This window comes from Ovis canadensis, chromosome 1 (assembly GCF_042477335.2).
Source record: "Ovis canadensis isolate MfBH-ARS-UI-01 breed Bighorn chromosome 1, ARS-UI_OviCan_v2, whole genome shotgun sequence".
NCBI lineage: Eukaryota > Metazoa > Chordata > Mammalia > Artiodactyla > Bovidae > Ovis > Ovis canadensis.
In genome coordinates this window covers 124,774,470-124,788,377 of record NC_091245.1, presented here as the reverse complement: position 1 = coordinate 124,788,377, position 13,908 = coordinate 124,774,470, and the positions used below count along the sequence as shown (strand labels likewise).

General features: G+C 44.3%; 1 protein-coding gene across 1 annotated transcript; it reads right to left on the bottom strand.

The window, feature by feature from the left end:
• Nucleotides 1-9,980: 9,980 nt before the first annotated feature.
• Nucleotides 9,981-13,671, bottom strand: DNAJC28 (DnaJ heat shock protein family (Hsp40) member C28). Its single transcript, XM_069549125.1, has 2 exons — nt 13,314-13,671; nt 9,981-12,395 (listed from the first exon to the last, which is right to left on the bottom strand). The coding sequence occupies exon 2, from the start codon at nt 12,343-12,345 to the stop codon at nt 11,203-11,205; it is 1,143 nt and encodes a 380-aa protein (XP_069405226.1). The 5' UTR covers nt 12,346-12,395; nt 13,314-13,671; the 3' UTR covers nt 9,981-11,202.
• Nucleotides 13,672-13,908: the final 237 nt, after the last annotated feature.

Genomic DNA, 13,908 nt, shown 5'->3' with positions numbered 1-13,908 from the left:
GCCTCTGGCCTCAGAAAAGACATACCAGCATGTTTGCTCTATTCTGTTGGTCACACAGAAAATACCATGACCTTTGCTCTGTTGTGGGAGTGCGTGTGGGCTAAGTTGTTTCATTTGTGTCTGATTCTTTGAGATCCCATCGACTGTAGCCCGCCAGGCTCCTCTATCCATGGGATTCTCCAGGCAAGAATACTGGAGTGCATTGCTATGTCTTCCTCCAGTTGATCTTCCCAACTCAAGGGATGAACCCACATCTGTTACATTTCCTGTGATGGCAGGCAGGTTTTTTTACCACTAACACCACTTGGGAAGCTGATTGTGGGAGAATGCTACACACATCAAAAAATGTGAATATCAGAAAGTGGGGTTCTTTAGGGGTAGTCTTAGATGCTGGCTGTGATTCCATTAATTAAATTTTAGATTAATTATTACTAAAATAACATTTACTTCTAAATTAAAAGAGATCTCAAAAAATAAAATAATAATAATAATAATTTTTTAAACCAAAAATCAGGGAGGTGTCTGATCTCTGGTATACATTTGTCTTTAGCACTACAAATGCAAACTCCAGTAGACACATAGTATTGGCAAGTCAAATGCCACAGGCCATGGTGCCATCGGTAACATTTTTCTCCAATGAAGTACAATTCTCGGTAAGTTCCCAAGAAAATGAAATACAATTTTCACAGTAGCTGCTTTTATGGGGGGAAAAGATAGTGTATTTAAAATCATGCAAAATTGGCATATTTCCATGTAAAATATAATCCCTTTTAGGCTTCAATGACTATAAGCGAGTATTCACCCACATGAATGTCTGGTGGGATGTTTGAATGCTGAGCGGGACAAGAAACAATTCCTCATTTTGGTCAAGTAGCTTGTACACTGTGAAACACCCGATGTTCCTGGCTGCATCTCTGAAGTGCCTGTGGTCAGGGATGATGTTTAAAATACTTACCAACTAGGGTTGCATGGATTTACCAATCCAGCCAGCCAGCATGACAAACTGGGCTTCCCAGGTGAAAGCGAAAGTCGCTCAGTCATGTCCGACTCTGCAACCCCATGGACTGCATACTCCATGGAATTCTCCAGACCGGAATACTGGAGTGGGTAGCCATTACCTTCTCCAGGGGATCTTCCCAACCCAGGGAATCAAACCCAGATCTCCTGCATCGCACGCGGATTCTTTACCAGCTGAGTCACGTAAAGAATCTACCTGCCAATGCAGGAGATTCAGGTTTGATCCCTGGGTGAGAGGAAGATCCCCTGGAGAAGAAAATGGCAACCCATTCCAGTATTCCTGCCTGAAGAATCCCATGGACACAGGAGCTTGGCAGGCCACAGTGCATGGCATCTCAGAGTCAGACATGACTTAGCAACAGAGCACGCACACATAAATACACATAGCGTGACAGACTGGTCCAAATGGGCTGCCTGTTCCATTCAGTCACTCAGTCCTGTCCGACTCTTTGCAACCCCATGAACTGCAGCACGCCAGGCCTCCCTGTCCATCACCATCTTCCAGAGTTTATTCAAACTCATGTCCATTGAGTCGGTGATGCCATCCAACCATTTCATCCTATGTCATGCCCTTCTCCTACCTTCAATCTTTCCCAGCATCAGGGTCTTTTCCAATGAGTCAGTTCTTCAAATCAGGTGGACAAAGTCTTTGAGCTTCAGCTTCAGCATCAGTCCTTCCAATGTATATTCAAGATAGACGTCCTTTAGGATGGACTGGTTGGATCTCCTTGTTGTCCAAGTAGTGCCTTGCATCTTGTCGACTGAAGATTCTCCCCTAATTTTCCATAATGTCCTGTGGGGGGCAGTAATGCCTCTGCGGAGAACCACTGATTTACAGCTGAGTTAATAGAGGATGAGATGGCTGGATGGCATCACTGACTCAATGGACGTGAGTCTGAGTGAACTCCTGGAGTTGGTGATGGACAGGGAGGCCTGGCGTCCTGTGATTCATGGGGTCGCAAAGAGTCAGACACGACTGAGTGACTGAACTGAACTGAACTGAAATCTGCGGAGAACCACTGATTTACTCCTTGCAAGAAACAGGGTCGAATACCTGTGGAGAAGATCCCCTGGAGAAGGAAATGGCAAACCACTCCAGTATTCTTGCCTGGGAAACGCCATGGGCAAAGGAGCCTGGGGGGCTACAGCCCATGGGGTCTCAAAGAATCAGACACAACTGAGCACGTAGGCACGCTCACATGCCCGTCCCCCTCTAACATCCAGCGTTTCATGTTCATCATCTCAAAGGTTTACAGCTATCCTGCAAGTTGAGTCTAATGATATTCATTTGTTAAGAGAAGACAGATGCCTAGGAAGGTCTCATAGCTAGCGAGTGGAAAATCCTGGATCTGAATTCAAGTCTCTCAAACTCTGAAGCTCATTCATTTCGTCTCCCCTACATCACATTTCCTCTTGCTCACTGGTATTACAGGCAGTCAGGGAGACAGGGACCTCAAGAAAAATAAAGGACAAGAATAATAATCCAGCTATAAAGCACACTGAATCCTACCTACTGCATAGCCAGGGAACTCTACTCAATACATATAGTATTGACCTATATGGAGAAAGAAATGGCAACTCACTCCAGTACCCTTGCCTGGAGAATCCCATGTACAGAGGAGCCTGGCAGGCTACAGTCCATGGGGTCACAAAGAGTTGGATGCCGGGGTCCAGCCCTGGTGGATCCAGGGTGATTCGAAGGTGGGGGGACGGCGTCGGCGTCTTTGGAAAAATACATATTTAATTACAGATATAAAGAGAGATTAGAAATGGATAGTGTAGTAGGAAGATTAGTGGAGAAAAAGAGGTTGAATAACTTGGGTTACGTGGAATAGCATCCATGCTCCAGATTGGAATTCAGCCAGAAAAACGGGAGCAAGAAAGAAGCAACATGGGGGAATCAGTCTTTCCGGAAACTGATCCGATTTCTTTATTTTTGGGTTTGCTTATATACCTTTTGTTACACATAGGGATGAATACAGAGTCACGCGGGGGTCAGCAGTCCTGACCTTTATCAAAATCAGGTGCTTCACATAAAAAGGTCTTAGGAATTTTATGATCCTTTCTTTCTGATAACCAAAAAACTTATTTCTTCCAAGGGTGTTTTTTCTTAAACCAGGCACCACCCTCCAAATAAAGTTACATTCCTATAGGATGAGGGTGTAGTGAGTTACAATCAAGAAAGGAATTTATTTAACCCAAGGTTAACATGATTAGTCTTAAAGGCTCTTGGGAACCTCAGTGTATGGAGTTCTAGAATCTTCTCTCAGGGACTTCCCTGGTGGTCAGTGGCTAAGACTCCATGCTCCCAATGCAGAGGGCCTGAGTTCAATCCCTGGTCAGGGAACTAGATTCCCACATGTTGTTACTAAGACCCGGTACAACCTAAATGACTAAATGTTAGAACCTTCACTCAGTAATGTGATCTGCTCCATCTCCTCCCCGCCAACCCCAGAGCTCAGTGTGTGGGTAAGCACAGGGGTCTGGAATCACATCAACTCTAGTTAGTCTGGATTCAAATCCCCATCTCTGCCACTTTCTGGCTGTGTGCCAGGTTATTTAATCTGTGCCTTAGTTTCTCCATCTCTCAAGAAAGTTAATAATAGTACCTATGTTGTAGGACTGTTGTTAAGTTTGAGTTAACGCAAGGAAGGTGTTCAACAAGCATGAGCTTCTGTTGCCGTCTCTGTCGCTCATAGCTTATGACTCATTGTTATACTATATCTCATGCCTGCTTTATGGTAACTTCAGCTTGCATTTGCCCTCTCAATGCCTTGTGGTCTTTTTATTTCCTCTGCTCAGTATTGATTAGTTCTAATTTCCATGAGCACATGCAGCAATTAATGATGGCTTAACAGATGAGATAGAGATGAGATAGAACTATACGTGTTGATTTGGAAAAATGTTGAAGATACATTAAAAGGCAGGTGAAGACGAAGATAAGAACATGTATAATGTGCTCACATCTGTGTATTTTTGAGAAAGCAATGGAGATACAGTGTGTGTCTTTAAATCATATACAGCTGACCCTTCAATAACTCGGGGGTTGGAGTGCTGACTCACTGTGCAGTCAAAAATCCAAGCATACCTTTATAGCTGGCCCTCCATATCCTGGTTCCACATCCCAGTCTCAACCAACTTGGCTAGTGCAGCTGTGTTCAGTTCAGTTCAGTCGCTCAGCTGTGTCCGACTCTTTGCAACGCCATGAATCGCAGCACGCCAGGCCTCCCTGTCCATCACCAACTCCTGGAGTTCACTCAGACTCACGTCCATCGAGTCGGTGATGCCATCCAGCCATCTCATCCTCTGTCATCCCCTTCTCCTCCTACCCCTAATCCCTCCCAGCATCAGAGTCTTTTCCAATGAGTCAACTCTTCGCATGAGGTGGCCAAAGTATTGGAGTTTCAGTTTCAGCATCATTCCTTCCAAAGAACACCCAGGACTGATCTCCTTCAGAATGGACTGGTTGGATCTCCTTGCAGTCCAAGGGACTTTCAAGAGTCTTCTCCAACACCACAGTGAAAAAGCATCAATTCTTTGGTGCTCAGCTTTCTTCACAGTCCAACTCTCACATCCATACATGACCACTGGAAAAACCATAGCCTTGACTAGACAGACCTTTGTTGGCAAAGTATTGTCTCTGCTTTTGAATATGCTACCTAGGTTGGTCATAACTTTCCTTCCAAGGAGTAAGTGTCTTTTAATTTCATGGCTGCAGTCACCGTATGCAGTACTGTAGTACACACTTATTGGGGGAAAAAAAAACAAAAACAGATAGAAGTGAACCTACGCAGGGTTTCTCTGCTGGCTCAGTGGTAAACAATCCACCTGCCAATGCAGGAAACTCGGTTTCAAACCCTGATCCAGGAACGTCCCACGTGCCAGAGGGCAACTAAGCCTGTGAGCCACAACTACTGAGCCCCCGTGCTGCAACTACTGAAGCCTGTGAAACTCAAGCCTGCACTTCACGAGAGAAGCCACTGCAGTGAGAAGCCCTCACACTGCAACCAGAGAATAGTCCCTGCCTGGCCACAGCTAGATAAAGTCTGTACACAGCCGCAAAGACCCAGTGCAACCAAGGTAGATAAATAAACAAAATTTAGAAAAAATACGTGAACCTGCACAGTTCAAACCTGTGTCGTTTAAGGGTCAACTATGTACAGATAATTTTTTCAAAGTGGACTTCCGTGCTGGGCCAGTGGTTAAGAATTCGCCTTCCAATGCAGAGGACGCAGGTTGGGGAACTAACGTGTCACACACCACCGTAGCAACTAGGCCTGCATGGCACAACAAAGACCCAGCACAGACAAAAATTTAAAAATGAATTTTTGAAAGGATAGATAGCATCACTGACTCAATAGACATGAGTTTGAGCAAACTCTGGGAGATAGTGAAGGAGAGGGAAGCCTGGTGTGCTGCAGTCCATGGTGCCACAAAGAGTCAGACACAACTTAGCGACTCAACAATTGTGGTGGCAAGGTAACACTCCCCACCTCCAAATATGTCCTAATCCCCAGAATCTATGAATATGTTGTTACACAACAAAGGAAAACTAAATTTGCAAGTGGAATTAGGTTGCTATTGACTGACTTTTTTTCTTTTTAATTTTTATATTGGAGTATAGTTGTTTCATAATGCTGTTACTTTCAGGTGTATATAACATGATTCAGTTACACAGATATGAATATCCATTATTTTCAGATTCTTTTCCCATATAGGTTATTACCTAACATTGAGTAGAATTCCCTGTGCTATACAGAAGGTCCTTGTTGATTATTTTATATGTAGTAGTGTGTATGGCGGAGAAGGCAATGGCACCCCACTCCAGGACTCTTGCCTGGAAAACCCCATGGACGGAGGAGCCTGGAAGGCTGTAGTTCATGGGGTCGCTGAGGGTTGGACACGACTGGGCGACTTCACTTTCACTTTTCACTTTCATGCGTTGGAGAAGGAAATGGCAACCCACTCCAGTGTTCTTGCCTAGAGAATCCCAGGGACGGGGGAGCCTGGTGGGCTGCAGTCTGTGGGGTCGCACAGAGTCGGACACGACTGAAGCGACTTAGCAGCAGCAGCAGCAGTGTGTATGGGCTTCCCTGGTGGCTCAGACAAAGAATCTGCCTGCTATGGGGGAGGCCTGGGTTCGATACCTAGGTTGGGAAGATCCTCTGGAGAAGGGAATGGCTACCCACTGCAGTATTCTTGCCTGGAGAACTCCATGGACAGAGAAGACTGGTGGGTGACTGTCCATGGGATTGCAAAGAGTTGGACACGACTGAGTGACTGACACTTTCACTCAGTTCAGTTCAGTTCAGTCGCTCAGTCGTGTCTGACTCTTTGTGACCCCATGAATTGCAGCATGCCAGGCCTCCCCGTCCGTCACCAACTCCCGGAGTTCACTCAAACTCATGTCCATTGAGTCAGTGATGCTATCCAGCCATCTCATCCTCTGTCATCCCCTTCTCCTCCTGCCCCTAATCCCTCCCAGCATCAGAGTCTTTTCCAATGAGTCAACTCTTCGCATGAGGTGGCCAAAGTATTGGAGTTTCAGCTTTAGCATCAGTCCTTCCAAAGAACACCCAGGGCTGATCTCCTTCAGAATGGACTGGTTGGATCTCCTTGCAGTCCAAGGGACTCTCAAGAGTCTTCTCCAACACCACAGTGAAAAAGCATCAATTCTTTGGTGCTCAGCTTTCTTCACAGTCCAACTCTCACATCCATACATGACCACAGGAAAAACCACAGCCTTGACTAGAAGGACCTTTGTTGGCAAAGTATTGTCTCTGCTTTTGAATATGCTACCTAGGTTGGTCATAACTTTCCGTCCAAGGAGTGTCTTTTAATTTCATGGCTGCAATCACCATCTGCACTGATTTTGGAGCCCCCCAAAATAAAGTCTGACACTGTTACCCCATCTATTTCCCATGAAGTGATGGGATCAGATGCCATGATCTTAGTTTTCTGAAGTACTTCTGGGAACAGGCAAATATCTTAGTTAGCTTTAAGCCAACTTTTTCACTCTCCTCTTTCACTTTCATCAAGAGGCTTTTTAGTTCCTCTTCACTTTCTGCCATAAGGGTGGTGTCATCTGCATATCTGAGGTTATTGATATTTCTCCCAGCAATCTGGATTCCAGCTTGTGCTTCTTCCAGCCCAGTGTTTCTCATGATGTACTCTGCATAGAAGTTAAATAAGCAGGGTGACAATATACAGCCTTGATGTACTCCTTTTCCTATTTGGAACCAGTCTGTTGTTCCATGTCCAGTTCTAACTGTTGCTTCCTGACCTGCATATAGGTTTCTCAAGAGGCAGGTCAGGTGGTCTGGTATTCCCATCTCTTTCAGAATTTTCCACAGTTTATTGTGATCCACACGGTTGGATTCTTTCACTAGTGTGTATATATTAAACTGACTTTAAAATGGGGAGATTATGCTAGTGAACTGGATGGACCCAGGGTCACCATATGCGTGCCTGCCAAGTCCCTTCAGTCGTGTCCGACTCTGTGCGATCCCATGGACTGTAGCCCGCCAGGCTCCTCTGTCCATGAGATTCTTCAGGCAACAATATTGGAGGGGGTTGCCATGCCCTCCTCCAGGGGATCTTCCCCACCCAGGAATTGAACCCATGTCTCTTACATCCTCCTGTACTGGCAGGCAGGTTCTTTGCCGCTGGAGCCACCTAGGAAGCCCAGGGTCACCACAAAGGTCCCGAAAAGCAGAAGAGGAAGAGTCAGAGTGACGAGACATGAGTAGGCCTCCACCTGTTGTTGATGGCTTTGAAGAAGAAGAAGGGGCTACAAGCCAGGGATACAGGCAGCCTCTAGAAGCTGGAGAAGGCAAGGAGCCGGATTCTTCCCTAGAACCGCGCGAGGAGTGAAACCCTGCTTGCACTTTGATGTTAGCTCAGTGGGATCCACCTTTGGGGGTAAGGGGTCCTTTTGTAGCACCTTGCTCCAGTCACTGGGATTTCTGAGAATCCAGATGGTGGGATGGTGGATTGCCTTGTATGACTTCAGTAACTGTAGCTGAATTAATATAACTTTGTTGAAAACAGGAAAGGCAGTACTTCTGGGAACAGGCAAATAAGCAGGAGTTGTGCCTGAGAGGTATTGGAAATTTCCTGGAAGGTGGCTGAGGCCCAGGGATGGGTATCCAGGCAGGTAGTATAACAGGGAAGTATGGCCCCAGTCATACAGACAAGGCTACAGGGGACTCCCATCTCTGGGAGGGGTACTCCCAAGAGTAGGGCTACAGCCTGGGAGCACAGTGAAGAAAATGAATGACAGTGCAGTTGTATGGACAACAAGGTCCTACTGTATAGCACAGAGAACTACATTCAGTATCGTGGGATAAGTCACAATGGAAAAGAATATTAAAAAGCATGTGTATATATGTTTAACTGAATCACTTTGCTGTGCAGCAGAAATTACACAACCTTATAAATCAACTATACTTCAATTAAATAAACAAACAAACCCAACAAAGGCTTTATCACCCTACATGGGAGTGTTAGATTTTGTACATTTGTAGCTCAGTTTACATTACACTGAGAAATTTGATTAACCTCAATTCTTCAAAGAACCAACTGTAACTGGCCTATCACTAAATTAACAAATTAAAGGGCCAGAGTTACTCAAAATGAAAAAAAAAAATGCAATCATTCTGTCAAGGAACTTAAAACTGTAGTCCTGAGGGACCAGACTACTGACCGAGGCCAAACCCGGGCACACATAACAAGGACACGGAGACAAAAGGCACTTGTGATCCACTCACGGTGCTGGGCCAGGGTCCTCGTCCTACAGTTTGAAGAAAGGAGCCACGAAAAGGCTGGGAATCAGACAAAAGTCTGATATGTGCCTATTAATGAGTTCAGAGATATCAATAAATTATTACTACATCTCAAAATCTGACAGTTACATGATGAAAAACCAAAAGAAAAAAGGTCAATGCTCCATCAAAACAGAGACTAAGTGTCAGATTCTGATTCCACAAATGCCAATGAACTGGCCCAAATTTTTTTTCTGGCCTGGAAGTTACTTCAGTAAGTGACCTTGTTTGTATAGTGAACTTGCTTTCTTAGCAAAAAGAGTCCATGTCTGTCAGTTTTGACATCATCAAGCGAGAAGATAAAAAAACATTTAGATGGTCAGACAAAAACATGTTTATCACTACTGTTAGTTGTTTAGAGAACACTGGACCATTGAATAATCATTAAAATTAAGTTTATTGATTATATTAATATAGACATTTACAAACATAAAGTGCTCTCCTGAAACTAGGAATTACTAGAGTTTTCTGATAACCTTACCTTCTCATTAGCTAATATGAAAAATGATTTCCCTGGTGGTTCAGTGGATAAGAATCCACCTGCCAATGCAGGGGACATAGGTTCGTTTCCTGGTCCAGAAGATTCCACATGCCATGGAGCAACTAAGCCCATGCACCACGGCTACTGAGCATGTGCTCTAGACTCCATGAGCTGCAACTACTGAACCCACACACCACAACTACTGAAGTCCACGCATCCCAGAGCCTGTGCTCTGCAACGGGAAGTCACCACAAGGAGAAGCCGGAGCCCCACAGTGAAGAGCAGCCCCTGCCCACCGCAAGCAGAGAAAGCCTGCGAGCAGCAATGAAGACCCAGCACAACCAAACATAAAAACGGTTTCCTTTATATATGTTGTTGTAATGTGATTAGGTAAGTGAAAGTGAAAGTCACTCACTCGTGTCCAACTCTTTGTGACCCCATGGTCTATACAGTCCATGGAATTCTACAGGCCAGAATACTGGAGTGGGTAGCCTGTCCCTTCTCCAGGACATCTTCCCAACCCAGGAATCAAACCAGGGTCTCCTGCATTGCAGGCGGATTCTTTACCAACTGAGCTATCAGGGAAGATATCATGTGTTGTAATTAGGTGCCATGTATCTAATATTTAACAAGATTCACAGAAGCATCACCTTATAAAATGTTTTGGAGCAACAGTTTTTATTATAAAGCTCTTATTTCACGCTGGTCACAATTGTATATAGGGTAACAGATCATTGCAGAAGCTAGTGATAACTCATTCAACAAAATAATCACATATTATACCCATTAATGCCCCATCATCTAAGCAGAAAGGTCTGAAATTTCCTTCTGAAGATGTAATTTTACTTATCTATCACACACTTTACAAAGTAACATTCTTCCAAAATCAGAAGTGACATGCTTCTGAGGGCACTTCCATAGTACAGCACTCTGAACTAAATAAGGAAACAGACCAGCTCCTTTTGACAAGTCTCCATATCCTTCTACTTGCCCAATTCTGTGAATAAGGCAATTACACAGACCTTAAAAAGTCAGATCATTCTGAGAGTGGATGGGACAGTCTCATGGATGTCAATCTCTTCTCATTTGCCAAAGGTGCAAGTGAGCACAAAATTCTGACATCTTGTAGTTGATTATTAAAGGGTTCCTAAGACAGGAAATTGGATCCCTAAGACTGTAAACTGAAATATTCCTCTCATTGAAAAAGCCTCTGAGAAGTGTGATATATGAGAGAGAGGCTTCAGATAGGTTTATGTAAAACCAACATTTTGACTCTGATTAGAGATGAAGCCATAAGTGAAACTTTGTTTCCATTGAACCCACCTCTGAGAGGTCAGAAAATAAACTCTTCAAAGTGGACATTGAAGTCTATTTCTTGAATAGCTAAATCAGTTAGCTTGGATGATGGATCTTTGCTGCCAATGGCTCATGAAGTTAGACAGTGCAAAGTACAACCTAGATGTTTGGTGGTTTCTTTATTCAGTACCCACAGAGAAGGCCTTTATAAAAAAAAAAAAAAAAAGGAAAGAGTGCCAGAACTCCATTACACTAATTTCCTGTCGTAACGTTTCCAACCATATAGAGAATGTCCCAAAAGTCTTAGACTAGTTTTGTGCTTTAATAAACTCAAGTGTCAATATTAAATTGTTTCCTCTTGTCTTGCTATGTCCTCAGAACAAAGCTGGTTGAATATTTTTCAGACTCAGTTTCTTACAGTTCTCTCACTCACTTACACATCACTGGAGATGTGGGTTGTTTTGTGAAAAGTACAGAGGTGCACAGTTCTCAGACTCTTGTGTTATAGAAAGAAACCTCAGCCTCTATGTGTGGTGTTAATACTACTGAAAATTATCTGGGGCAGTACTGTGAACATTGAGATGATCATATTTTAATAAATTTCCACACATTCATCCAGTTAAAGAAACCTGTCTTAACTCCAGGTGTTTTCTCTCCTTCTCCCGGATCAGTGTTATTTGGGTTTTTATCTGTGATTTCTTTTGTTTTTATAAGGGTTGTGTATATTTCCTGGGTTCTGGCAATTTCTTTCTGTGCATCAAAATGGACCTTCTGCCTAGTCAGGAGGGGAACAATTAAATTAAAATCATTAATTCGCTTATTTAGCTTTTTGATGTTTTCTTGAAACTGCTCACAAACTTGGTTCCACTGTTTCTGTTCAGCTGATGTCATTGGATTCCCAAGTTTTTTCCTCGACACTAAAATTGCCTCTCTGAGTTGATCAATGGTATCCTTTATTTCCTTTTGCATTAGGATCCATTCTGGTTGGTATCCATTATCTATCAATATTCTGTTCAGGTTGTGAGTCATAGGATCAATATATGAACAGCCAGAAAATTTTTTCAGAGGTTTTCCTTTCCCGCTGAGATTGTCAAAGTCTCCTTTAGCCATTGATTCCTGAATGAGATCCTCCACCAAACGCTCTATTGCCTGAGTTATCTTTCGTTCCTTACTGTGTCTTACATCTTTAACAGTGACACTATCAGTGAAATACTGGCTTTGCAGTTTCTGCTTTTGGTATTCCATCACTTGTTCAGTTGCACGGTCTGCTCTAAACTGCCTGTACTGCTTCTCTCGCTGACTCGGAGTCCCAAAACCAATACCCTCAAAACTTAAGTAATGCCGGTGTTGGGGTGTTTTATATTTGAATTTTTCTTCTTCTTCTTCTGTGTCTTCAACTTTACTCTGTCTGGCATTTGTCTGTCCTATCAAGTGGGAAAGTACCTTCCTGTAAGCTTCTTCGATCCTTATAAACGTTGCAGAATCAGCAGTACTAGAGCCACCATCTGGATGGTATTGCTTGGCAAGCTTACGAAAAGATTCCCTGACATCATCTGCAGAACAGCCTTCATCCAGATTCAGCAGCTCATAATATTCTCTCATATTCCTTTTGGATTTATGAGTTGACATCATTCTAGTTCTTATGACACCAAGACATGGACCCATTTTCATTCGATTAGGAATCACTGAAGCACTTCTCAGATGAGGTCTTAAGATCTGAGCCATCATCACATACGTTGTGTTCCTTATGGTACCCAGAGTTCTTCCCTAGCAATGATCTATAAAACAACAAATATAGGGTGAAGAAAGTTGTATTATCAGCTAAACTCATATTTTCAGCAATATGGATGAAATTATTCATACAATAAGGGCACTTCTTTCTGATGCTGCTGCTAAAATTCTCAGAGCTACGATTCATTTATGTTAGCAGAGAAATGGAAGTTGATGATGTCTTACATTAACATTGCGATATGATCTAGATTCTACTCCTCACTAACTGACCCCAGGATGTTAGAGCTGGTAAGTTCTCAGAGATCATCTAATCCAATCTTTTCGTTTTATGAGAACATGTAGACCCAGAAGGTTAAGCAACATAACCAAATCCAATAACAAGGTGGAAGCAAAATGGTTAGGGTTAGGGCACAATAAGCCTCTTGTTTAACTGTCTGTATCCCCAGCAGATCATGAACTTCATCGGCACCATTACTTCTTTAGTAAAAAGTGTCATTGTCTTTACCGTCCCAAGGAGTCTTCTCACGAGGAGACGTGAAATATTCAGAGCACACGCCGAAGTATGTACCTAGTCTGACACTAAATTGAATAGAATCAAATGTCCAAAAAAGATTTTAAGCTCTGCAGCTTGTTAGGAAGGAGCTATTCGCCTCAAGTCGAAAAACCAAGATGAAAGGGTGAGCCCCCTCAACACATTAACTATTATTTTTAAAACGCACGGTACAGGAGAGGAAGGCAGTCTTATACGAAGGTAATGGCAATGAAATGCTGGAAGTGGTTTCACTGAAAATAGGACTTTGATGTATACATGCTAAAACTGAGTTCCCGGGGACTCCAATTTCTGGACAGTTGGGATCGAGGACTTTCACGTTTAACTGGGACTTCGGTGATGGTGCCCACGGTGGCCGTCCCGAAGGGGCGGTCAGTCCCGACGCTGGACACGCCCCGCCCCGCCCCCTACTCACCTCAGACGCGGCTCAGCGGCCCAGCGGCTCAGCGGCTCCCGCCTCCAAGCTGAGCCTCTGCGCGTGCGTGCGCCATCTGCCCTTCGCTCCACGGGCGTCCCCGCGGGAGACTCAGCAAGCTCCGCCGTTGGGCTAGACCATCTGCGTTTTACACAGAGGGAATCCTCGGGGTGCGGCGGGCAGTATTATACCTAATAGGGATAGATGTCCTACCTTACCAGAGAACCCCAGAATCTCCTTTAGGCCCTAGTTTTTTCAAGAGGACAAGAGGAGGACTTTTCGAGAGGCCCCGCCCCGTCCCGGGCACCAGCTCCGCCTCTGCCCCCATCTGGAGCGGAAGATGGCTCAATCGAGCGGGATTCTGGGAGATGTAGTTCTCTCGGAAGTGCGGCGCACGTAGGACTACTTCCGGGAGGAGGGAGGCGGGGAGAGGTGATGCGGCGACCCTGCTTAGATGTGTGGGGCCTCTCGTAGCTTATGGCCGGTGTAGGTGGGAACCATTGAAGTCCAAATGGTTTGGAGGGCGACGCCTCTCGGAAAATTGGTTTGAGAAGGGGGAGACGAGTCCGTTTCCTCCAACAGGACCTGGACAGCC

Bases quoted from the DNA above. Each gene is read 5' to 3' on its own strand.
- DNAJC28 (XM_069549125.1), bottom strand. From the start codon at position 12,345: ATGATGGCTCAGATCTTAAGACCTCATCTGAGAAGTGCTTCAGTGATT.